Source organism: Anopheles maculipalpis, chromosome 2RL (genome assembly GCF_943734695.1).
Source record: "Anopheles maculipalpis chromosome 2RL, idAnoMacuDA_375_x, whole genome shotgun sequence".
In the NCBI taxonomy this organism is placed as follows: domain Eukaryota; kingdom Metazoa; phylum Arthropoda; class Insecta; order Diptera; family Culicidae; genus Anopheles; species Anopheles maculipalpis.
In genome coordinates, this window is record NC_064871.1 from 32856672 (window position 1) to 32883389 (window position 26718).

Genomic DNA, 26718 nt, shown 5'->3' on the forward strand with positions numbered 1-26718 from the left:
ACGGATCTAAATTTCGATCTAAAATCGACAGCCCGGTACGACGTCTGTCAACACCCCGCTGTCATCGTAGTGCGCTGCTACACAAGAAAACGTGTTTTTGTTGATGGTTACCGTTGCCGCAAGAAAAACCGCATTTACTTAGTAAAGAAACGAAATTTAGTTCAATAATACTGCAAAACCATCATGATTCAAACAAAAAAGCGATCGGTATCGTCGTCAGAAAATGGCGCGTTCGAGAAACCGGTGAAAAAGCTCAAGGAAGATACCACGACCGACAAACCGAAAGCAAAGACACCGAAGAAGGACGGCACAGTAAAATCTAACTTCAGCAAACCTGCTGGAAAATTTCAAAAGAAAACCACCGCCCCCAGTAGTGGAAAGCCAGGTGAAAAGGTGGAAAAGAAACCATTCGTCGCAAATACGCCCGAATCAAAGAAGGAGTACTGGAACGGGTTGAAGGCAAAGCAGAAGGAGCTTCGTCAGCAGCGCCGTCAGAACAAATCGAAGGAACTGTACGAGCTCAGTGTGAGTGCGAAGAAAATCTACGAAAAGCTGAAGCGCAAGGCGGCCGAAAACAAGGAGGAACTGGTACAAAAGCTACACGAACTGCTGAGCAAGGAGAATGCTTACGCGAAGATTGCCACCTCGCACGATACGGCTCGTGTCATACAATGCATGATCAAGAACGCGTCGGAAGAGATCCGGGATCAGATCGCAAGCAGTCTGATGCCTGGCGTGGTCGATCTGGCAACGTCCAAGTACGGGCATCATTGTGTTACCAGCCTGTTTAAGCACGGTTCGAAGCTGCTGTGGGCTCGGGTGGTTGATGCGATCATAAAGGACGTGCTGAAGATGGTTAATCACACGTTTTCCAGCGCCATTGTAGACAGTGCGTACAACGAGTACGCTACGAATGAGCAGCGGAACTTTATGCGGCAAGCGTTCTACTCGGAACTGTTCAAGCTGGACAAGGATAGAACGGTGCAAACGATGAAGGACTGCTGGAAGACGAATGCGTACATGAAACCGAGTGTCCTGTCGACCGTGAAGGGACATCTGGTGCAAGCGGCAAACAAGAAGCTAACGGATAACAGTCTACTCCATGCGTTGCTGGTGGAGTTTCTGGAGGAAGCGGGCACCACCGAACGATCGGAAGTGATGGAACTCTACCTACCACTGCTGGCATCCATTTCAAGCACACGGGACGGTACCGGAGCAGCGATCTACTGTTTCCTGCACTCGGTCGTGAAGGATCGCCGTGCGGCTCTGAAAGCCATGAAACCGTACATCGAAAAGCTATCGATACACGAACATGGCCACCGGTTGATTATGTGCATTCTGAACTGTTACGACGATACGGTCACACTGGGCAAGCAGGTGATCAGTCCCATAATGGAGCAGCTCGAAACGATCGTTGGCAGTGGCGAATGGGGCCGTAAAGTGGTGGGGTGGATTTTCTCACCCGACGACAAAGATTTACTACATCCGACGCAAATCGAGCTGCTGAACGGCTACCTCGAGCACAGCAAGAAAGATAAGGAAATTCGTCGTAAGGAAGTGTTTGCTGTTGCGAAGGAACCGTTCTGCAAGCAGATAGAAAGTAATGCAAGCTTTTGGTTACGTGGTGGCCATACAGCCCTCCTGACTGCGTCCATATTGAAAAAATGTACGTTTCGCCTGTCCTCGATGTACGAAAGAGTCGGGATTTTAACTAAATGTATGTCCTCTTTTTGTTACAGTCCAAGGTGAAGAACTGGCGAGGCTGCATCGTGCACTAGCAAAGGTCATTTGCGATCCCAACTGGAAGGTGCACGAGAACGAAATCAATCTCGATGGATCGATTCTTTCGCTCGAAGTGGAGAAAAAGCCGAAAGAAAACGTTACGCCCGGCGCAGAGCGTAAGATTAAGAAAATCAAAAAGAGCCCATTTGAGGAGGAAAAAGTAAGATTTAATTGCTTTTTTTGGTAGTTTGAAATTTTGGCATAACGTTAATGTGTCTTTATTCTATTGCTTCCTTCCAGGCAGCAGCTCGCGAGAAACAGTTAGCCACTAATCCACTAGTAAACGGGCTCGAGCATGCTGGCATACACATTGCACTGAAGAAAATGATCAAACAAGATCAGGAAAAGCGACAGCAGGGCGGTGAAGACGTTTCCCAGTTTGGATTTGCGATCGTGGAGGAATTGACCGTTGAGCATGCGGCGTCGTGGATCGCTCAGAATCGATCTTCCTTTCTGCTGCTGCTAATATTCGAAAATTCCACCGAAGAAGTCCAGCAAATGTTGAGGAAAAAGCTCGCACCGCTCAAAAAAGAACTAAAAGCCCAGAAACATACGGGCGGTAAACTCTTGGGGGAGAAACTGAAGCTGTAGAGGAAGAATGCACACCACCATGTACGTGTGTGTCAGGATAAAGGAAAATACAAACAAATATAAATTGAAACTCAAAAAAGATGGATTTTGTTTTTCCTTTGTTCCTGCCAAATTATTCGTGTTGCAATGTTAGCCACAGTGGATCGCACGTGACGTCTATTTTAACCGCAGAATCAAATGAACGCCCGAATCCGTATCGACGATATCGGACATATCGCCCACCTTCAACGCAAACGCCGCATCCTCGAACGGTTTCTGCATCATGCCACGCTTGAACATGCCCAGATCGCCACCCCGTTTGGCTGAACTGCAGTCCGAGTAGCGTTGGGCCAGCTCCTGTAGCGTCGATTCGTTGGATTGAATTTTTTTACGGTACGATTCGAGTATTTCGATCGCTTCCTCCTTGCTGCGCGTAATGTTTTCCTCTCGCCACGAGCTCGGTCGGCGGGATTTGCTGTGTTTCACTAGCAGATGTGCACACTGCACCTCATGTGGTTCCTGCGAATGGGAAAGTAAAGTCGTGTCAGAGAATGTCTTCGGGAAAATGCCGTCTACTTACATTAGTATTTGCCGGTTCCGCCGGTGCCGTAGGAGGATCCCACTGCGATTCTTTGGTGTACACGTTAAGATAGTAAGTCATTCCTGTGGAGGAAAAGGAATGCGCGGTTTAGTCGGGGATTGGTCATTTCAGTGTAGTTCATCCGACTCCCAGACCTGTGGAACGGCTGGTACGCTTTTCCCATCCTTCTGGGACCGTTTCCTGACCGTCGGACATGTTTACAGTGCAAATAAGCTAGCAAATGCTTTCCGGTACACGGTACGTAACACTTTGCAACACCTTGCAGCACTTTAGAGAATGCGGAACAGTGAAAATAGCACCACGAAAAAGGTTGTTTGAGTTATATTTCCAGGATTTTGCTTGAGCTTTCCAATCCGCTTTGCAGGAAGCGTGCATTAGCAACAATAATTTTGACAACCGTAACGTGTGAGATCCGAGCGAGCAAAATCATGCTTCTCACTATAGTGAGGAAAATGATTTTGCTCGTTAGAATTAGTTGTACCCTAGCATCATTTCTGTTACACACATCGGAGATTTCGCTCACCTATCATATGCTCTGAGTGTCGTTTTGCTCGTAAGATCTGAGATGAAAATGAAATAGAGTAGCTTTATACAAATTTATTGTGTTGACTAATCTAATAATTCTGTATTTCTGATAATTGTGGCGCCTTATGTTCTATTTCGCATTGAATTAAAATAAAATCGACCTTTTGTCCGTCCGAATTGAAAAAGTGAGATCCTTCACGGTTAGCTCACAAACATTCACCAAGTGAGCATACACCCGGCTACGCTACTTGGGTGCCGTTGCTTGTGCTGTCAAAACGGCCCCGCACGAACGAAGCCGAATTACACAGCCCAACGACAAAAGCAGTTGTCACTTCGTCGCGAGCGGCCGTTTGTGTGGTGTTTCGCTGTCTGTTAAATCCTCCCCCAGATTTATGCTGCGGGAGGCCCGGTTGTTTTCTTTGTTGTGTGTGTGTGTGTGTGTGTGTGTATGTTGTACACATTCTTACATTGACCACAATTGTACGCGCGGTTTGTGAAATGGGTGTGAAACCGAATGTGTGTTCAACAACGATAAATGAACCTGCCTGCACTACTTACTAATAATACTACCGTGTCGCAGTTGTGCATGCAGTTTCGTGCAATGGTGGTTTGTGATTAAAAATTGTGTGTAGGTGTGCGTATGTGTATGTGTGCAAGTTTGCATCTTGTGTTGAATTATGCACCGTATCCCAAAAGCAAAAAAGTGTGTCTACAAAATTTTATGAGCAAGCAAACGGTGCAATAAAGTGTAATGTGGCATTTAGATAAAGCAATGAAATTATGCAAATAAGTGCAAAATGCACGTTCTAAATAGTGTAGAGTGACACGTGTGAAAAGCAAAAAAGCGTTGCAAATATAGCAAGTGTTCAAAATATACTTAGCCTGCTGCTGCGGAGCTGTTTGCTCACCAACGATCATAAACAACAAACAGCAGGATGACGGTCTGGAGTCGAGTACCGGCACATTTCCTCGCCATCGGTACGTTCAATCGATGTTAAGTAGTTTAAATCCTTTTTTGTATAAATTCCACGATAAGAAGAAAACAAAGGGAAGTTCCAAAAGCTAAAAGACTTTCAGAGTTTGTTTCCCTCCGGTCTTTTTGCATTCGACATAATGAGAAGCACAAACATAAACACACCCATTTGTGTGCGTCCCAAAGGAAACGCGGATGGGTCCCTGCTGGTCCGCGAAAGGGCGATGGCATTGAATAATAAACAAAATAGTAACAACAGCAGCAACAAACAACGCCAACTACATAATGACCGGAAAGAACCGAACCGAAGTTGGAGTTGCAGCGAAAAAGGGAAATATTGTGCTTGATGCCAATTTGGATATTAAGTGAAACGAAAAAAAAGCAGGGGAATAAGCATAAACATCCACAAACACACACACACATACTGACTCGAAAACTGGGTGAAAAGGAAATGGAGAAAAGCTTTATGCTCAAAGCATAGAATAAAGGTAGCGAATAGAGGGAGGTTATTTGCCTGCTGCAAAAGTAAGATCACACATACCTTCTGGTACGTTTTAGATGCGGTCGAACTAGCCTAAATATTTAATATCCTGCAGTCTAGCATTCTAACCATTTTACTACGCACGATCAACCGGTTAATCGATCGATCAGAAAAGGGCCTTTTCTGATTGAACTTTATTCTCTTCGAACGTTCTGGAGCGCACGACAAACAGATTGGAAGAAAAATTTCTTACTCACCGACGCGTGCTGATGATTTCATGTTTCTCCATCGAGCCACACGATTGGATTTCGTAGTTGTAGTAGGCCCTGGATCGCTAATTATTGCCATCGCAATTGTCGTTTATCTTCCAAGATGGTGTTGGTAAAGTGTCTCATTAGGGGTTGTGTTTTTTTCCTGTTTCCACCCTGTTGATACCTTCCGTTGGCTTTATGTAATACCGATTACTAGCTGGAACAGCATCCACCTGATTCTATTGTGTGTGCGCGCGCAATTAATGGCCAAAAGGTGGACTATCTATCTGTCTATATGTGTCCAACACACCATCGTTGTGTTTTTGCTACTTTTGCAAACAGCGCAAATCAAAGTAGCCACCATCGCCACCCTCGCGACCAACCACCCCGTAAGGGTAGCCAACCACCAGCAAACATCGTGTCGAATCGCGTTACTATGTGCGTGCGCGCGATCGAATTCACAACCACCATCAACATGCGCTGCTAAGCACCGTGAACGAAAAGCAGACGGCATTCAAGTGCCATCACGTAGAACAGGTTTTTCTGTGCCGTGTTGTTCCCTGTGTCCCCACTCCCTCCGTATCAACCCCTCCTCTAACGCACCCAGAATATTGTAAGGGATGCGCAAAAGGGGTTGTAACTCGCTGTCTCGTCGTATATTCCTGGGGGGTTTCTTTTTTCTCACTCCGTCTCACTCTCACCTTGTTGGATTCACCCACAACCGTGTGCTGCGAAGGAAGATACATTCCTTCGACAAATCGGGAGCTTCATCCGGACCCGGGGACACTCACCACTGGCGACGCTTTTGTTTGTAAACAAAGCTCCCTTGCATGCGTACGGCTAGTGGTTGGAGATGGGACAGGAACTCGATCGTATGAGACAGGTTTTAGCCATATTTGTTTCTCTATTCTATATCGGATATGTTTTGAAAATAAATCACAAATTACCATATCTGCCGATGCTTCATTTTTTTTCAGCTTGTGCTTGGTGCTCAGATTGGCTTTATCATAGTTAGGGATGAGATTTGGCGTGAATTAGATGGCTTTGGTGCAGTTTTCCAACAGGCTAAGTTATTTTGTACTAGAATAACTTAAAGGATTGGCTTAAAGGGCTGCCCGATTGCCGAGTCTATGGAGACGCCAGGCATCACACGGCAGGAGCATCGAATCCCATTCAGATCAATCACCCATAACAAAGAATTACTTTCTGATCAATAAAATAGGCAAAGAAGTAAGAATAGCCAAATAAGTCCAGTTCATTTGTCCTTGAAAGTCGGTAATCCAAGAAGATTCGATGCAACCTGCCCCCCGTTCATCGTCTAGGGAAAGGTTGAAACGAAAGCATAGAGCAGAACATTGACCGATGATCCGTAGAAAAGAGCTCAGAAACCCACTCTATTTTCTGAATATTTGAACAAATCAATTCCAATGCCCACTGAAGAAAATTCAAATATTTATTTATGTGTGATGTGTTTGCAATTATCCTCTAGTCCTGAAATTTTAGTTCTACTAGGAAATTAATAAAAAGAACACATCTATTTTTTAGTTTTGTTTTGACTAATTATTTAACTAAACACATATAATATTGGTATATTAATCTACAATGACTTAAGCAGATAGATTGTTTATTCAATTAAAGATTGACTCTTTCGAATTTTTTTCCGTACGTCAGAATGTCATCATTTCGTGGGAAAAAACGAAAGAATGTTTGTATTCTTCACATTCTTCTTTTTCTCCTGCTCCTCCTTTTTACAATTTGCCTGGACGAAAGTCGTTTTCGAAAGCGAAGGCCCGATAATTGCAGTCGCAGTCCTTTTTTCCCACCTCCCTTCGTTTCCATTTTCGTTTTTATGTTTTATTTTCGACAAACGTCATCTAACGTTTAAATCCCATTCGCATGGGAAAATGGACCAGGCCAGCTGGTTCCAGAGGCTAGAATTGGGTATGTTTCTAGGTTTCCTTTCTAACTGTTCATGCTGGTGTTTTCAAGGATTTCTTTCGCCTTTTCCCTTTTTTGGCTTTAGACGATAGAACACTCGCGTTCCGAAATGGATGATATTTAATCAACAATTGTTTGTATTTTGATGTATGCATAAACCATTCTTAAGCTAGGGATTTTTCTATAGTCGAATGTAAATAGAGTTCCTGTTTGGAATTGGAAGTCCCGCGATGGCCAATAATGTTGCTACGCAAGCAAAAGCTTCTCGTGCTCATGTCACTTAAATTTATTATCATTCCCCACTTCATTCATTCATCTTCAAATGGCGCGAGCGAGTATTAAGACTCCAGCCCTAAACCAGCCACACGCGTTCGGGGCGATGAAATGTCAAGTTTAATTGAATTATTACAACATTCCACAGTGCACACACAGAGCTCTCTCCCACATATGCTGCATACACATCATAATCATGCTAGCTCGCTTTTCGGTCAGTCTTTCATGTGTGACCCGACGGTGTTGGTGCATTTTGCTTCGATTCCCTCACTTACTCTGGGCTCTTGCTGCGGTCTGACGGTCCGATTGTTGTGTGCCGATGCAAAGCGGTACATTCTAGACTCTTCGCGACCAGTGGTGCTTGATGAAGTGTTTTTAATTTGTTTGTCTTTGCTATGTCCCGTCCGTGACAGGGCTGAGCGTTGATCACATCAGATCGGGATGCGATCTTTGGTGACAGACAGATAAGTAAGACTCAGTAAGAGCACCGCTAAAAACGTTTTACCACTCAAATCCTGATGAAATTCCATCGGGAGAAGGAAAAAAATACACAAAGCAATCCCTCAAGTTCCTTATCAACTGTTTCGGGTTGAAAGAATTTGTCACTGTAATGTAGAATTGCGACCCTTCCATCTAGTAAATAAGACAACAGGAAATAACAAGAAAAAAAACGGTTAAAAACGGAATCATCGAACAGGGGATCAAATCATTACATTTGACTGATTAGCCCACTAGCTTTGTATCAGTTTGGTCGTTGGACCTCTGCTTGGTGTGACCCGTGGTGACCTTTTTGGTTGGTTCCATGATCATGCTTCATCGTTCCGAGTTGTCTGTTGAAACTTCTCGACTTTCGTTGACGTGCCACAAAGGGTCACAAAAAGACGAATTTGTTAATCATCAACATCGTTGTAATAACTTTTTTTTTTTCAATTCTCCCAACAACAAATGCCTTTCTTTTCGTCGTAAATGAGGTTAAGGAAAAATGGCTACACACAATGTCCACCGAATCAGCCCGCAAAACCGCGTGTGAGTCATTATTTACTTTCTTTTTGTGCGATCTGATACTCGTACGAAGAAGTCACTAGACAAGGGCAAACGAGCATGAATCACATGTTGAGATAGAAGAGTGTTGCTAGTAATAATACGCAGCTAACGAAATGCTATTTTTGTGCCAATATAAAAGTATCTTTCCTGAAGCTTTCTTGTTTTGCACGTGTTCTTGGAACGCCTTCCAATAACAAAATATTCAACTTCACAAACATTCAGCACCATAGTAACATGAACCGGATTTATGCAACAAATGTGAAGTTTTTGTGGTTGTGTGTCACCATGGAAACCGACGACTTTGGGTTTGTTTGGTTTCGTTTCGTCTTCATAAATAATTTTTCGATTTAACAACAAGTGTTTGTTATTACATGTTGGTTGTCAAAGCAAAGGAAGGAAGACGACATGAATGTATTTGCTTTTTTTTTTGTACTACCAAACACCAGGCGTGAGTTGACGTCCTTGTTATGGCTTTGCTTGTCTTGATTTATCCGTAGATCGATAGATAAACCCTTGACCGAAAAATTCGCATAAAATTTGGTGTTAGACCGGAATTCCTACCAGTAACAGTTAAATAATTAAGTCCAGTTGATTCGTAAGTCATGTGTAATTACATATCCAGGACAGAATCTGCAATGGCAATGATCATTAGGAGAAAGTGGATCGAAAAGTCTTGACAGTTTTCGGAAAGACTTAAAACCATTAAAGACCCATGAAAGATCCGGACCCGGAGATCGACTTGCCTGACTTCTCCTGTATCCTGACGCATTCTGAGATTCAGAGGGGTAATCTTCGTGACCCATACTCCTTAATTCAATCTAGATCCTGGCATACGCTCCAACAAGTAGATCAAAATCCATGGTTGGAGGTTAACAATCAAAAACTAAAAATATGGTGCCATCAATAGCAGCATAGTTAACAACCTCTAGTTTATAGTACAATTTGTCTAAACTAGATTTGTCTAAACTAGATTAGGAGGCGGCCCGGTGGTGTAGGCGACAGCGGCGCCGATCTTCAAACGGCAGGACCGGGGTTCAAATCCCATCCGGGCCGTCCCCCCGTAGTGAGGACTGACTAACCAACTACGTGGTATCGGCTAGTCTAGTAAGCTATTTCGATAGCCGGCTTGACCTTAGAGGTCGTTAAGCCAAGAAGAAGATTTGTCTTCAAATGACAGGACAAGGGTTCAAATCCCATCTGGACCGTCCGCATCTCATGATCGCATCTTTGAAATCGTCTAAAAATTACCTATCAAGGATCAAAATTATCGCCAAATTGGGTCTGCACATAGAATTCGTAGTCCCAGGACCCACATACCGATACAAACATACAAATATGACGAATTCTTCTTAGCTGCGATTGAGCGGTAAATGCTCAGAACGATTTTCGGTTCATACGTATGGAAGCAAGCTACAATGGCGAGTTTTATTAGTGATCTTGTGGAGTGATGATGATTATCAAGTGAACCAGATTCACAGACTCAGCTCACGCTCCGGTGAGCTGGTCATGTCATGCGAATGATACTGTACGACTCAATAGGTAAAGTTTTTTTTTGAGATATTTCAAGGTCACAGTGTAGAATCCATAGCGTCATCGTCATATAACAATCGATCAAAATAATCACTTTAAACAAGTGGATCAACTTGTGTGTCATATTTTGTCAAACTGTGCAATCATGTCTTGTGGCATAAACTGTACAAATTCGCATAGTGCCAATTTTTCATAGTCATAGAACGAACCTTGCGCTCTCTAAGCTTTAATCACACCTAAACCTTACCCAACCGAACAGAAAGAGCTTAAAAGGCACAGTCTTTGCTGTTGCATTTACCTGCATGATTAAACGTGGAATTGTTCACCCGCTGACCCGTTTACTATGCTTCTTCGGGCAATAATGCTGCCCGGAGAAGGTCGTTGGCTTAGCGCAACAAAATGCATTGGATGAAAAATAAAAGCTCCCATTCCCACACGGCTGACAAATGCATTGAAATCGAAAGGCAGAGTGTGCAGCATGCAACAGCACTCGAGATGGCTGAAATCGTAGAAAAAGATGGTTTCACTCGGCGGGAGAGCAACACGTTGTTAAAGGCCTTGCCGTGCCGGCGGAGCAAAACATTTCCATCCATCAATCGACCCTACAGAGTCTTCGGAAAACCCCGGAATGGATGGTATTATGCCTCCGGCAACTGTGCTCGAGTTGATGAATCAGTGATGAACTTGAAAAGTGGAAAAGTTTTACGCTGTTGACCGTCCGCGTTCCATTTCACCACCATCCGTACCCGATGACGGTTGACCTTAATCCGGTGATTTCTTGTGGTCGTTGGTAGCTAGCAAGAAGTTCCTTCCCGTGAAAAATGCTTACCGAATAATTGGCACTTTTAGCAAGCACTTGCAATTATTTGGTTTCCTCTGACTTCTAACAATTTATTCTCTCCCCCACCAACTGCCTCATCGGCCAGGCACTCAACGGTTTAATTGGAGGTTTGATGCGAAGACCTTCCGGCAAAAGGTGTCAATAATTTTTTTGCTGAATTTCATTTTGCTAGACTCTGGCAATGTTGTACAAACGCGTGGTGGTATTGGTAGCAATTTGTGTCAGCAAGGCCAACAACTGTACGGAACAATTGCACAAAAAAGCATAAAACTACACCCCATTGCGTTATCTTTGTTCGCTTCAGTGAAGATACGTTTTGTCCACTCAACCACTCACAAATCGATTTATACGTCTGCCGATAACGTTGGAAAATCTTTGCCACCACACTGATAAACGCAAGATAAGATACGAGCGAACAGTAACAAAGGGATACGCGCACACGTCTGCTTGCTGTGTGACCCCAGCGACGTCGAAAATGATATTAAATTCATTGCAAATAGAATGACTCCCATGCTTAAATATTCCCTTCTTTCCAATATTCTTATGCACTGTGCGCGTTTAATGCGTAGAAAATGGAGTATTTGATGCCTTTGGGTCCTCAAATATCGCAATGTCAGTAACTTGACGCAGTCTTTCGATTACTGTTGCTGGATCGGTGTGGAAATGAATGTCCGTTTGATGAGCATTGGCAACTTCACGAGGCCCATTTGGCTTCAATTGATTCTATAGCGGGGGAACAGCTAATGTTTCTCTTTAGCCTTCCTTTTCCACAGTGTGCGGCCACATTCTTTCATGAACCGAATGCTTGGGGTTGCGTTCGATTTGGACTGCTTTAATTCAATAATCGTTGCTGGACATTTAATCAGACGCTGCGTAGGATGTAAACTACTTCTCACAATCTTTTGCTTGTTGCTGGAATGCGATTCTTTCACTTATTTCGATGTCTGTTCGATTTCTTGCGATTCTTCTAATTTTTTAGTACGAAAATCATTTAAATTTACATTTACATTTACATTTACAAACATCGTGTAGGCTTATTTGTGCTTCTACCATAAGATAATGCCATTAAAACGGAGCAGCAACCCGACCGTCCGTTCCTATCAATCTCGCCGCCACAGTTCCGCTAGCTGGCTGAAGGATGGCCCAATGGTCAATGCACCCGCGCCATCAGCATCTTTAGCATGTTCACGCATGAAATCCAGACACCGGAACACCGGCATCCGCTCTCTCGTCCCGCACATTTCCCCCCACACACAAACACACAGACATAACAGCGTCCGTAATCATGCTTGCAGTATGTTTTGGGATGCGCGAGAACCACATGTTCTGCTGGACCGCCGATAGTTGCACTTCCTTTTCTGAGCGGTGGTCGGCCCATATATGCGTGTTCAGGCCACTATCAGAGTTTCGTGCATAATAGGCACGAAAAGAACCCGTTAGCGAACTGGCATCAAACACTCGGTCTGTCTGTTGCTGCTGTGTCGAATGGAAAGTCGTTGCAATATGCGCCTGTTTTACTACCGGAACTCGTCGCGAGCTGCAACCACGTGTTGCACGGGGTTTTGTTTTCATTCGTGTGCGTTCTTCCTTGGGACCCATTTGCATGAAATTGTTGCCTTTTCGGTTCTTCCCGTTTGCAGTGTGCAGTGAGGTTCATCAGCTTTTTTTTTCAGACGATAAAATACAGGCATGGAAACCAAAAAAAAAAACGATTCTACATTGCCAAACTGTAATGATGAACAACGCAACTAAAGTGTCATTCATTTATAATTTGATGACTCGTCTCAGGCTTTTAAATGGTAAATGTTTAACGTAGAAATATAATTGCTGCATCAAACGAAGGGTTTTTTTATTGTTCTTTTATCACAAAATTCATGAAAAATATATTTGTTTGTGTACGGATGAATTTAAGCAACTTTCTTTTGATAAGATGCGTCTTATAAGCTGCCGCACAACTGGTTTATCCACTTCAGTTGCTATTTTTTCCGATTGTGTGCGTGTTGGGCAGTTGGCAAATCTGGCCAGTGCTTAATTGGGCCTTTATGAGCTTTATTAAAAAGCAAATCACACTTTTCCAGGCACTGATCTTCATAAACTGTCGAGTTCGTAGATTGATTTAAAAAAAAACCCTTGTTTTGTGCCCAGATGGCTTGCAATGCCATGAGTTTGCGGGCAATTTTGTCAGCAAAAATAAAATTATATTTGTTGGGAATTTTTTGGCCAGAATCCCACCTCTATCTATTTTTATTAGAGTTTGATCATCCATAATAACGCAACACGCGTACCTCGTCAGAACCAGGTCGTGTAATTACACTTCAGAGTTCTATTTGGTCTGCTTTTAGGAAAAGAGCGCCAGTCTCCACTTAATCCAATTCTTTTGACGGTACTTATGCTGCACCGTATTTTTTGCTGCAATATCCCCATCCGAAAGCCCAAGTTTAGCCTATAACGCTCTCAAAATCTTCCAGTTCAGTTGACATTGTTTCTGAACGACGATTTGGTTCAGCCATTTTAGCCATGCTTTGACGTTCCTGAAACCATTTCAAAACATATTCAAAAGTAGAAGACGCGTTTTTAAGGAATTTTAATATTCTTCTCCCAAGTTTAATTTTGCACACCCACTTAGGGTGTGCACAATTTATTGTCTACGTTGCTGCTCCATCGCTGATAATAATTGAAACAAGCACGATCATGCCAAAACCACTCCACAGGAAGGAAGAGTGCTCCAAAAAACCTACTCATAGGTGTCGAAAATGGGGTGGCCCAGTGGTACAGGCGACAACGGCGCCGGTCTTCATACGGCAGGACCGGGGTTCAAATCCTATCCAGACCGTCACCCCGTAGTTGAGGACTTGACTATCCAACTACGTGGTAACGGCTAGTCTATAGTAAGCCATTCGATGGGCGGCGTGACCTTAGAGGTCGTTAAGCCAAGCAGAAGAAGAAGGTGTCGAAATATTCCATATAGCACCACTGGGGGCTCTCTACTATAAAAAAGATAAAGTGACCAAATTCTAAATGCACAGTACTTTACGGGGGAGGATGCTGATGTATATGACTGGAACTCTTATTTTCCACCATCCACACATTGGCAGAGTTTCCCAAAACAAATTAAAAAAACAAAAAAACAGCAAAACCTCTCGCCTTCCGATGGTGCGCGCGTAGTGCCCGAGATGATAGACGAAAGGAGAGCGAAAGCATGATCTAACAAATAATCGCGATCGTGCTTAATAACGTTGATTGTTATGTGATCGTGTACAGTGTGTAATGGATCCGTTGGACTGCGTGGTTGTTGGGTGTGCATTATGAAATGTTTTTGGTATTGATTATATCGTCGCCGTCGACGCATTTTCCACTGTCGGGTTGTTGACGGTCGGACGGACGGGTTTTGGTAGCCCAATCGGTTCCCCGGTCCGGTTGTTGTCCATTTTCTTTTTCGGTACACCACAAGCCTTATTGTCGGGAAGTAATTTTCGACCGAAACGAGTTTATTTTGTGCATGTGCGTTTCCGGCGCCGCATCCGGTCGTACCGGGGTGCCGGATTTAGCCAAAAAAAAAAATCATGTTTATGCACTTTCGGCGGCAGGATGCACAGATAACGAAGGGTTTCTTTTATTTTAAAGCCCATCCGGTAGACTTTTTTACTTTTTTCAATAAATATTAAAAATTTTACAACACAATTTATGCTGCATTCGTGCAGTAATTTTTGAAAAATGAATGACCATGTTGACAGAACACCAGATAATCTTGCATTCCACAGCGCAGACATTGAGGACCCCGAATTTGTATCACTTTTTCCATCTGTCCAACCTCTCCACCCCGGCTCTTCGTGTTGGTGAAGAGTAATTTTATCCGATCTTGATGTTCGGGCGATCACGACACGGTACCATGGTACCATATGAAAGTGAAAACTGTCGCACCGTGGCTCGCTCGGTTGGGTGGCCGTTGAAATGCCATTGCTTAACGTGTTTCGGTGTGAAGAACATTCGTCATTGTATCGTTGCAGAAGCAGCGCCGACCGAAACATGCTTGGTGAATGGTCCCAAATCGTGCCTTAGGATTCCTATAAACAACAAACCGTCGAGTGGTTGGCATTAACACATGAAACTGTATTTTTTTAAAGACGACCGGGTGACTTTTTTATACGCATGAACATCCGTCTTGTAGTGAGCAAGAAAAGGGTCTTCTCTGCCATCGCCATCGTTAGCACTGGTCGTGTTGTGGTAAAGGATGTGATGAAGGATTAATATATTATGGTTTCTGTCGCAAGCCGTAGCCCTCTTACCGCCCGTTTCGCACCTAAAAGCATAAATTTTAAGTCAGGAGAAAAGATTTTTAAAATCCTACGAATCCAAAATAATAAAAAAGAAACGTCTCAAACATGCGCATCCGGAATATTGGATTCAATGTTAACGCTTCACGTATGTTAATGCGATGAGTCAGAAGAAATGATGTGGAACGGCTGTGTTTAGCTGCGAAACGTCCTCCATCTTTGTTCATCAATGTTACATTTTATGCTAATTGTTAATACATTTTTAATACTTCAGTGCAGTGTCACTAGCGGCTTCAATTACTATTCAGCATACCGCCGACATGTTGATCCACAGTTTGTAGCAACAGCGAACTCAGGAATTTCCATCGGGTGCCTCATTCAGGTGTAAATGATGATTCATCGCCCGATCGATCGCACTATTTTGTTGTTGCATCACAACATCCCATATTCGACAGACAGAAATGTTGTGTTATCCACTGCTGATTTGAATGTGAAACAACTAATAAATGGTTCACTATTTTTCACAATCGGCAAACAACGATTGAAAGCATTAACGTGTTTTATAGAAATTGATTTTTGAACGAAGCCCATAAAAGAGAAACATTTACTGGTAGATTACAAAGCTCGTTAGGCTCCAGCAAACCGATTGTACGTGTTGTTGCTGTAGCCAGTCCCTCGCAGCATGTACTACAATTAAAGGGCACGAAGGGCGTTGTCAATAAAGTAGTCGCCCGATAGCGCGGCGTCCTTCTGTTCAATGTCTCGCGTTGCTGTGTTCTTTATTCGTTTTCTTGTACAGCTGAAAGCTGTCACACTTACTGACGAACCCCATTTGTACTCTATGTATAAAATTTTGCTTGAATTCCACGCACATTGTGCTGTGTGTGCGGCAAGAGATTTACGATACGGTTTTATGTTATCATTCAGCACATCTGGCTGGTCACACCTTGCCCGGGAAGTTCGTTCCGTTAGATGGTTCATGATGAATTGGTTTAGAGATGACCTTGTTTCCTCTGCGATGTGTGCCAGTGAGCTGAGGGTCTCTCTTCATCTACTGCACGCTAATTTACGTGACATCGCCCATGCAGTATCAACACTGTGCGTGGGTTGTTTCGTTGTTGTTTCGCAAAGTCTGCATTTCGTTCCAGGTTGTTATTAGAGCACCAAACATCCACATAGCTTTAATATGTTTGAGGACAATCGATCATTACGAGGAGTGAGGAGCACATTGAAGCTTAAGCTGTGGCTGTGCGTGTGTGCTTCATCTACTGTTACCATCTTCTAGCGTCAGCAAGGGTGTGTCTGTCGCTGGTTTTGGACTGTTTTTCGAACTGGTTCTCAAGTTCCGGATCGGGTTCGTTAGTAATTTCCATGTTTGCCAAACATAAACATTGCACCGCAGATAGGAGAGCCCCTAGGACATCCGTGCAGTATTGCCATTTGGAGTGATACAAATATTCAACCTCTATCTTTTTGAGTTATTGAACCAATTTTGAAAGCGAAAATAAATGTGGAAGGAAAAAAATTGAAAACAAAATATTGACTTTCTTGCTCCCTAGAACTCGAGGGACCGTTTGCTTTCGAAAGGGGCCATAAAATGTACCTATACTGGACGAAAAAATAATCTCTATCACACCGACATCCTGGGTTTTGTTAGATGCAACCCTCGGATAGCTAGTTGATAGGATAGGTTGGACCTGATGGGAATATGATGATGGACCTGATGCTGATGGATAGGTTGGACCTGATGCTCAAGATCGCAAAACGAAGGCTTGATGTGTCGCTACCGATCGTTTGTTTTCTTCACATGTACTATTTGTTTGCTTACAAGCTAGTTTGAACGCTTTGTGCTGCTGCAGTACTGCAAATAGATAACCGCCATCTAATCAGCTCATTATCACCCTGGCTGACTGTGGTATTGCGAAACCACTGGTGAGCTATCTCAAAATGAATGGTTTAGAGTTGTTGGAGTTGCTATATTTTACCAACAAACAAATAATTTTCGTTGGTTTTTAAAACAGACGTGATTCTGTTGGTCCTGTTTTAACTTGAAAATATTTTCAGCAACTGTAAAGAGTACCTGCGACTCTCTCAAGTCAGCAGCAATGTTTTATCGGGCTCAACACTCTCTACCGCTTGATTCCATGAGGTGGAACATAAATACTAATGCTTCAATCGTAATACGGCGGCATCCTGTGAAAGGGCATAATCAGTAAAACATTGTGCTTCTTCTGGCGGCATCAGCGGGAGTGCTGAGCGTTTACATTTTCATCATTAACGATGGTTTGATGTTTATTCTATTAGCAAGCAAACATAATAACATTCGTACCACCTTCTCCCGCTGATGTCCTTACAACCTGGCTGGACAAATAAAGCACCGAGAGAACCTTCAAGGACGAAGTCAATCTCAGGGCAATGTTTCGTGGACCTCCCAGGACGATTTCAACTGCCTGTCCGTTGTCATACAATCGTTAGCATGTTAAGTACGTATTAGAGAAGAAGCAGCATTTCAAAATGATGTAACGGACAGACACACATTACGTAAATGCTTTGCAATTCCCCCGTTCTATAGTCGGTTCCGTTCTCGTCGCGCTGGTCGGTGGATGAATTTTAACCCATTTAACTTGCCCCAGCCCAGCATGAAACGCACGACCTTCGATAGAACAACGCAGCAGAGCTGGCCCTGCTAGACGCCTGCACATCTTTACATAAACCACTATAAAAATCGAGAGTAAACACAATAGAATGAAGAGGAAAATGTTCCCACATTTACCGGCACGCTCAGGGTCTGGGCAGTACGTCTTGTAACAATTTTCCCATCGTTTCCATTCATTTGCCACATGGCACAAGCATTCAATGCTGCGTCAGCTGCAAACGGATGGGATGAACCTCCGGCAAAAAAAAACTGTCCCACACTACCTCATTAGTTATGCATTTCTTTCGTTTACCCGTGTGTCCAAATTTTTGCGCGTGGTTCGTGATTATGATGGACTTTCCTGGTGACCGCTTGCTAGAAATACTGAGAAAATTGAGCGACCTTTCACTTTCGCGATCGTGACGTACGCGTAGGGCTTAAAGGAGGAACAAATTGAGGATTTTTGTTGTTGTTTGCTTCCCTTCGTTCGATTTTATCTCAACACTTGAAAGGTTACAGACGCTGTGTGGAATAAATTTACTGTGTGAAATCGATTTGTGATTGATCACGGGGTTGGTTGGTTGTTCTCGTTTGCCCGTTCGTTTATTAGGCGGCGAATGCTCAATAGCACTAGGCCCGGTGAGGAAGTAATGAAAATTCGGTTCAATGTTAACAAAGCATAATTTGATTCGCTTTGTAAAAACTGTTTGGCTAAAGGCTTCTGGTAAAGAGTGGCTTTCAGTTGAAATAATAAGTGTAAAGGAATAATAGGAGCACAAAGAACAATTTTAATGGTGGGTTGCTGACGCTAAATAACTTGCTAAAATTATGATTAATTTATTTACAATTGATTATGACGGTCCAATGCCGTATTGTCAAAAAATATGATTAAAGTACAATAGGTTTCTTGCAAGCTAAATTGAAGGTTCAAACAAGCATAACCGCTCTTTCTTGTTTATTTACTACTGCTGAAGCGAACAAACGTCCCATCTCCAGTGCTTATCAAACCATAAAACGCTTATGCTCATGTCAAAACATCACAAAACATTTTGTTTCTTCACACTCTTCTGCGGCAAACGGTAGAACAATAACCATCTAAGCCGATATGTACCGATTCCGGCGCGGTTTGAATATTTTATACTGTGCTCATGCTTCATGCAGAGAGGTTATCCACAAACACTTATGGTGTCTCCAGCCACCAGTAAACGCGACCTTCTCGCGACCTTTCACAATCCTCGCTATATCTGTGTGATGTCATGTAAGAAGCCGCACCTCAAAACTGCGGCTCCGGAAGTACGCCTGAGGATGCGCCGGAGTGACCCTGGAGTGGTTTGATATTGTGCATTGTGTATGTGTGGTTTGACGTTTGAAGCATGAATCGGTTCACTTTTCCACCGAATACACCCCCCCCCCCCTCCGTTGGGATTGCTCGCATTGGCCAGGTCAGTCGTATGGAACCGATTAAAGGGCTCCCTTAACCGTGTGCAATGTGCCCCTGAACGATGCAATTCAACTGTTCCCTCGATTGCTCGACTCGTCCGTTGGGTGGCTGTCGTCATCGTCTAGCAATTGCCGCGTGTAATGCAGACGTGTAATTCCTCCGCTCGTCTATCGAAATACCGCCAAACCACCTTTTGCTGGCGGTGGTCATGTGTGGCGGTGAATGTACGAAATACGGCTGCACCCGGGGTGTGAACGAAGTTAAGCTTTTTTTTTTTTGCAATATGCGATTGGCTAAATATTGCAACGAGGCACGCTCGCTGGGTCGATCAACCACCGCCAAACGAACTGTTTTGACAGAGGGCGGCTTACAACACGTGGTGAAGAAATGCCGGCTATGACAACGATTGCTTTCACCCGGTTCTTTTGCATGATCTCGTCCAAACTTTCGCCGTAAGCCAATGTGTCTCTATAATGCATCAGGAGACTTTCGACGCGATGTTAAGAATTCAAAAACTGAGCTATGTATGGCGGTGCACAAGCTTTCGCTCCAATTTTTGTTAATTAAAATTCTGCAAGAAATTAAACGTGTCGAGTCAACACAAATGTCATCCGATCTAACGAGGTTTGGACTTCTGCCGAAGATGAAGCTACCCCAATTTCTCATGGTCCCAACCGGAAGATGAAACGGAAAGTACATAAAAGGGACAGGTGAAGGCTGGAGCGTTGATATATTGAAGTTTTCGCTTTTTGCTTCACCCTTGTCATCTTTTACTACACCGTGGAAGGCATTTAACTTTTACCTTTTACTTTCGCGGTTTCTTCGCCTCGGTTTGTCGCTGTGTTTGGTGTCTTTCGTCGGCAGGTCTTACTTCTTGTTTCGGTCCCAACGAATGCGTACGAAGGTTCCGATTCGGTCCGATTGTCCGATGCGTTTTTAGGACAATATACCGACCATTAATTAGACCTCATTTGCACACCACCGGACACACTGGGTCGGTTCTCTCCGATGTCCCAAAATGCACTTTCTCTGCACGCGGGCAAGATTTGGCCCAGAAATAGAATTCAAGTTAGTGTAAAGGCTGCAATAATTTCAGTAACAAATAGTAACTCACTAGAATGACAATTTGCAGGTGTAGTCAAACAACCTTGGTATCGAGTTTTCGCCAGAGAAAACTGAAATGCTTGTTTTCTCGTTCCACTACGACACACCGAAAAACAGGCTTGCAAATTTATTCCAACCGAAGTTTGACATATTTTTATATGGCAAAAGGAATTGCCCAAACTTTGAGATACCTAGGCGTTTGGCTTGACACTAAAAATGTGTGGAGAACATGTAGAACAACTGGCAAAAAAGGTGTGCCAAAAGAAACAACTTCCTCCGACCAGTCACAGGGTTCTGGTGGGGTGCACATCCATCAGACCTTCTGCGACTGTATAAGACAGCTATTCTATCCGTCTTAGAATACGGATGCATCTGTTTCTATTGAGTAGCCAAGACACACATACTAAAACTGAAACAAATTCAATATCGTTTTCTTAGGATTGCGCTGGGCAGTATGAAATCTACTCAAACAATGTCCATAGAAGTGATGCCGCTAGAACTACGTTTTTTGCAGCTATAGCTTCGCCTTCTACTGAGATTCACAGTATCCAACACACTAGTGATTGAAAATTTTAAATCACTACTAGAGACAGGCACTAATTGCAAAATCATGAAACTATATCATGATTTTGTATCTCTCCAGGCAAACTCTAGTACGACAAAAGCAATAAACCGCGCCACTTTACCAGAGTCCTACAATTCCCTTTTAGTAGTCGACACCTCCATGCGAGAGGACACGAAGAACATTCCAAATGATCTTCGCTGGAGGTCAGTTCCCAGCGTTTTTGTGGATAAGTATGGCCATCCAAACCATAAACACTACTACACAGACCCTGCGTCCCTGGTTTCACGGGCTGCCGGTAGATCGTGCGTTTATTCGAATCATGTCGAACCTTTATGCGATGAATGCACATCTTCAACGTATAGGTAGGTAGCTGTAGCAACGGATACCACGACATTGACCATATCCTCTGGTCATGTGAGGAGTTCGATGGTGTTAGACCCAGACTTTTAGCAGTCGTTCGGGCATCAGGAAGTTCCCCGGCGGTGCCGATGCGCAATATCCTGGGACAGAAGGACTACGAATGTGCGCGGATTCTGTTTAACTTCGCCAAAGAGATGGGAATCGTCCTTGGATCCCTTCCCGTAGAATTTACGCACTATCGTCTTATTAGCGGATTGTAATTTGTTATGTTTATTTGTTTTTTGTTTGTTGTTTTTTTTGTTCTTTGTTTGTTACACGTGCGCAATGGTGGCTTCGACATGCGCCGATGGCTATTTCGGCACCAGAAACGTTAAATGTTAGTTTAGGAACCAATTGTTAGTCTCCATGCCATGATGCTCCAAAGAGGCGTCAACCCTTTAGCAGTCATAGAGAGGATAACTTTAGAACCATACCGGGCATCAACAATATCCACAAACGAGCTCACCCGGTAGGGTATGTCTACCCTCCAATTAGGATATAAGTTTTATGAATTGTTAAGCTAGATATAAGATTAGATTTTAAGGATTACGGCCTGGCCGTCACTGCGAAAAAAAAGTAACTCACTAGGAACGCATGTCCAGTGAAACGAATATCACTTATTCGGCATGAAATCAGCTTGGGAAATTCCCTGCATTAAGGCCAGTAAACAGTCAACATTTGCCTCTGTAATTATTTTTGTATCATTAACGTGACGAAGCATGATGATTCAATGACTTCCAACCAGTGGCACGCAGCTGTGTCTGGTATGATAACGATACGGCAGAGTCAGTTAGACTGAGCGGCATTCGGCAAAGCCATACTTAGTGCAAAGAACGAATTGTTTTTCCACTGCTCAAGATTTAAGTGCATGGAGAAGTAGAAAAAAAAAATATTGCACATTCTCAAGATGAAAGCGTAAACATTCATGATTTATCTTTGCTTTGATTTCTGCTTATTTTTTCTCCGCCATTTTTACCCCCGTTTGAGGTACCGCACTTTGTACAGGCCCTTTACTTCACGTCCACACTGATACGTTTTATCACTTTGTAAACGAGCGAACTTTAGCGAGAAGAAACTTCTAAGCAAGTACAGCCATACGTGCAAAGGGACCCTGTAAGCTGTGATTAATTTTTCTTCATTTAATTTAATACGTTCTGCCGTCTGTGCGGGTGCCATTTGTAGCATATGACACACCACAGTCCTTTAGCAAACCGCACAATGACTCATTACGATGGATGATGTTGAATCTGCTTCTGCCGAGCAGCCCAATAATGATTACCAACTTGGTACTGCGCCCGAGGAGTGCTGGGCTGACAGGGGACAAATGTTTGCCTTTGTACAACTTCAACACAGCGCCGTTGTCCGTCTTATGTGTACGGGTGGCTGCTCGCGTTCATAATTATACTTTGGCTCAATGTTTGCATGTACCTACCCCCCTCTCCCCTACAGTTGTTCCCTTCCCGATCTTCCACGATGAAAACAAGAAGTTCCTTATTTTTGGCGTATCGGGCATGGCGTGTGGCGAAGAACGCAGCAGTTCCAATCGAATGAAATGTAATTATAAATATATCACCAGCATGCCTCAGCACTATCAACATGTTTGGAGAAGAGAGCAAGCAAAAAAAACGACCTCCACTGCAGAAGCTACCAGCATTACTTGGTGCACTGGGTCGCAGTTCGCAGCCAAAGAACCATTTTGCAGTTCTTTGGCTCCCCTCAGGGTGGAGTTCGTTCGGGGTTCGTTACGAGGTAAAGGTAGAGCATTACTCTTGGCATCGTGCACTGGATTCCGTTAGCATCGAAATTTTTTTGTTTTAATTCACATTCCTTACTGTTGGAACGATAGTCTTAGCTCCCCGCTACAAAGTACCTGCTGAAGTTGATCTGCCCCGAGCACCTTTTAAGCCCACACCGTAGCGAATGGATGCCCCGTACACACGAAACCCTATCACGGTCCGGGTTGTGCAGTGTAGAGTTCCGAAGCGTGTATCGAATTACCATACCGACGACAGTTCGGTGCGGAAAGCGAAATAATGGCACAGTTTTCCCATCTCCCGGTGTTGCTGTACTGCACTTCGGCGGGCATCATGTGTAAGATGTGAAGTTCGCTTTAAAATTCAGGGCACGCAACCTGGGTCCTCCGACCGGGCGAGGAGACCTGCGTTCTCTCTCACTTGCTGGCCCCACTGACATATGCCGGGCGAAGGAAGGAAACGAAATACATGGCAAAAGACTTATGAATCTTTTGTGTGGCGCATTAACGTGTGGGGCAGTATCGGAGCGGACGAGAGTTTTGCCCAGGGCGATGGCTGAGGTTTCAAGTTGGTCTTTTGTTTTTTTTTTTTGTCATTGCTGTAAAGGGTAGAAAGTGTCATCGAAAGTTTGCCGGGAAAACAACCCGCACTCGTGATGCTTTAAAAAAAAGCCTGCCATCCCCCCGTCGTGTGCTGCTTGGGTCGTTGCCGTTTCATTCTAAAATGGGAAAACTTTATTGAAGTCAATAAACTGGGCCACAGTTCGCTTTCAGGCCGCTGCCTGTTGTATCGAAATAGTCCAGAAGCATTTCATACTGGCATGATAAGTGTTTTCTACATGTTTCAGTGGCTGGTTGGCATTAAATAAGCTCATTGAATCGTTATAAATATTGCAGTGGCCTGACTCTAGCAACATAGTACTTGGGATGTTTTTATATATTACTTCAGGAACGCACGCTGAAAGCCAAAAAAAATCCAACAAACTTTACGTTTTTTTTATACTTAGGTTCAGTAATTTAAAAAAATCCTTCATACTCTAGTTCAGAACTGTTAAAAAGCGTTCCGAAAGAAATCGTGACACGAAACTTGCAAGACAAGAACAAAAGGAAACTTAGAAATATGGGCCAGCATTGAAAACCATTCTTCCAAACCTTGCTTTTGAAGCAGCAGCAGCAGCAGCATCCCCAACGACCCAAATGGAGTGCACATGCTGGTTCAAAGGGTCATGTACTTAGCGTGTGGCATGGCATTCAATTGACGTTACATTAAGTGACGGCTGAACAAAGTGGCACTCGGCTTCCAGAAGTGTGATGTAAAGTCATAAAGGGAAAGCAATCGCCAAAATGAATGCGTTCGTAAATGGGCGGTTTATTTATTGGGCTAAAGTTGGTGAGTGTTGGTTTATTTTTTTCATTTTTGTTTTGTCATAAAGCCATGAACAGCAACTGGAATATCCAAATGTTATCCAAATGTTCCGGCAGCTAATACGCTACCGCAGGGTTAGGAACCTAAAGTTGTGTCAAAAAATAAACCCTTCAAAGCACGGTCCTGCTACCCAAAGTATGGTACATTGCGTCGATCTGTGTTCCTCGTTCGATGGAAATCGCTACGATCATCTCACTCATCGGCAGCTTCCTTTGGGATGAAAGTGAAGGAATTAGTGCACCCGTACAACAGCTAGCCCTCTTCCGCTAGACCGTGGTGGATTGAACCGTCAAATTCCGTCCCCTAAAGCACCTGCCCTTCTATGCAATCGCTACGTGACACATAAGGAAAGCTTATTAGAAAATTGTGGTTAGAAAATTGTGGTTCAACACTTGGCAACTCTTCCAACTAAATATCGAACAGCAACATCAACCAAAGCACTGAGAGCTGAAGCAACGAAAGGTTTACCCGGTTCCGTTTACCGTTGAAAAAGGTTTGGAAGAACATTAGTTTGCAGGAGGCTTTCTTCCGAGCATAGATCATGCCTGTTCCTGCTCATTAACACAAAAATCTCTCTCCGCTGTCTCCGAAATGCGCGTACAGTCCTTTGGATGAAACTTTGGATCATAAGTCCGCTTCTTGTCGACCGGGACGGGACGCTCCGGGCATGGATGATGATGCTGCCAGCAATACAAACTGTAGTTCCAAATGTGATACTTAGCTTCAACGACTTGCAAATTCCTTTTCTAGACGGAATAAGACCATCGCGTAGAACAATAGTTTTAACTATTTTTGAAAATTATATACACATCTCGGAAAACAAACGATCCTGTGATTGATGTCAATATGCTGAATTGTTATTTGTAATTAAGTTATTTTTGCAATGTTTAATACACACACACGCGAAATAAACGTTTTTTTTTAAATAATAATTTGGAACAAAAACCGTAAGGCTAACCGTCAAACTACGGGATAAAATGAGGGTAATGAAGTCATAAATGGCCTTCCAAGAGCTCTCCAAGTTTTAAACCAAAAAATGAAAAGGAAGATGTTTAGCTAACTCTACTATTTCTCCAAACCGTTCATTAGCTCACTTTACAAATGATTTATCTATTTTCTATTGTATTTATAATCTTCAAACTCGCACGATACGCGAATGAGTAAACATGATAAGAGCAGCTCATTTACCGATATACGCTTCCGTTTCCAATATGACATCTTCCATTCGTTCGGACCAACGCTTGCCTATCTAAGCTGCCTTGCCTCTGGTTCGGTTACTTTAAACAGAGCGTGAAACGCAAGTTCAGCAGTAGTTGCGTACTACACAACACACTTCACCCGAACGTTTCGGTATTCGGGCTACTCGCCACATGCTACTGCTGATGGCACACTTTTTAAGCACCCTCTAACCCGAAACCACCCTCCCGAGCGTATTACTATCACTCTTCTTCGGGTGACCAGGTGATATCTTGTGCACCTAGCCACCACGCCATGGCGCTGGTTGGCGCGTATTCGCGCAGACAATGACCACGTTTGTGCCTTGCATGCCTGGGCTAGCCAGTTTACACCTATGTCAATTGTGAATGTGTGTGATGATACGTACCACTGAACATCGTTTACCGTGTGTACTACCGTGCCCAGGCTCACCACCTCCTCCTGGGTGGCGGATTGGAGGAGGACAAAACAATCGGACCCACCGTATCTGAAACCGCGTGAACAAATCAAAACCATCGCCAGATGTTTGCGCGTGGAAAAAGTGAGAAAACAGACTATCTAAAAAGTGTCGGTAAATGTAGGGAAAAAGTCCTACCGTAAATAAATAACGTACATGTTCTTCTCGCATAGAGGGAACATCGGGTAAAAATAGTCCCGCGCCACAACATGTGTGTTTGCTGTCGACCACCAGCAGAAAGGCGTTGACCAAGCAGTGCAGTGATAGAGAGAAAGCTGCGTACGTCATGGCGATAGATTGGTCAAAAATTACATTCACTGTCACGGCACACTATGTCCCGTGGTCGATAGCAATCTGTAGGAACTGAAGAATTCAGATAACAATTTTTTTTTGTGTCTTGGTCACACACTTTTTTCTTCACACGGGTGGAATAGCAACTAGTGTCTTGTTACAAAAAAACATAAATTGTTCAACATCTTTTTTTCGCAAACATTCCTTACTTTCTATGCTGATTTAGCATGTCAACATGCACATATTGTAGGGTGCGTTGGGTGGTAATAACAAAAAACATGTGTGTTTTTCGGTGGCTGTGTGGTAGATATTCCCAATTGTTGATTTTTAAATATTTTCCTTGGAAGCG

At 43.5% G+C, this 26718-nt stretch overlaps 5 protein-coding genes across 6 annotated transcripts in view; 4 read left to right on the forward strand and 1 right to left on the reverse strand.

Annotated features, from left to right (window-relative positions):
- LOC126558283 (serine protease snake-like) overlaps window positions 1-26718 on the forward strand; it is a 483926-nt gene that overhangs the window by 432105 nt on the left and 25103 nt on the right. The gene's annotated exons all lie outside the window — the stretch shown is intronic.
- Window positions 1-26718, forward strand: part of LOC126558685 (alpha-tocopherol transfer protein-like) — a 332449-nt gene that overhangs the window by 269646 nt on the left and 36085 nt on the right. The window lies entirely within an intron of this gene.
- On the forward strand, window positions 184-2382 carry LOC126559762 (protein penguin). The gene is made up of 3 exons (XM_050215936.1): window positions 184-1666; window positions 1740-1942; window positions 2023-2382. The coding sequence occupies exons 1-3, from the start codon at window positions 184-186 to the stop codon at window positions 2371-2373; spliced, it is 2037 nt and encodes a 678-aa protein (XP_050071893.1). The 3' UTR covers window positions 2374-2382.
- On the reverse strand, window positions 2519-3220 carry LOC126559277 (putative peptidyl-prolyl cis-trans isomerase dodo). Its single transcript, XM_050215408.1, has 3 exons — window positions 3088-3220; window positions 2933-3015; window positions 2519-2871 (listed from the first exon to the last, which is right to left on the reverse strand). The coding sequence occupies exons 1-3, from the start codon at window positions 3146-3148 to the stop codon at window positions 2530-2532; spliced, it is 486 nt and encodes a 161-aa protein (XP_050071365.1). The 5' UTR covers window positions 3149-3220; the 3' UTR covers window positions 2519-2529.
- The window catches only part of LOC126559630 (dedicator of cytokinesis protein 2), a 38881-nt gene continuing 16554 nt past the window's right edge, over window positions 4392-26718 (forward strand). Inside the window, exon 1 of the mRNA XM_050215800.1 lies at window positions 4392-4456. Coding sequence (XP_050071757.1) covers window positions 4414-4456 — 43 coding nt within the window. The 5' untranslated portion in view covers window positions 4392-4413. The remainder of the gene's footprint in view (window positions 4457-26718) is intronic.

Bases quoted from the DNA above. Each gene is read 5' to 3' on its own strand.
- LOC126559277 (XM_050215408.1), bottom strand. From the start codon at position 3,148: ATGTCCGACGGTCAGGAAACGGTCCCAGAAGGATGGGAAAAGCGTACC. The intron at 3,016-3,087 runs GTCTGGGAGTCG...TTTCCTCCACAG, and splicing joins GCGTACCAGCCGTTCCACAG to GAATGACTTACTATCTTAAC. The intron at 2,872-2,932 runs GTAAGTAGACGG...TCCCATTCGCAG, and splicing joins CGGAACCGGCAAATACTAAT to GAACCACATGAGGTGCAGTG.
- LOC126559762 (XM_050215936.1), top strand. From the start codon at position 184: ATGATTCAAACAAAAAAGCGATCGGTATCGTCGTCAGAAAATGGCGCG. The intron at 1,667-1,739 runs GTACGTTTCGCC...TTTTTGTTACAG, and splicing joins TGCGTCCATATTGAAAAAAT to TCCAAGGTGAAGAACTGGCG. The intron at 1,943-2,022 runs GTAAGATTTAAT...GCTTCCTTCCAG, and splicing joins GCCCATTTGAGGAGGAAAAA to GCAGCAGCTCGCGAGAAACA.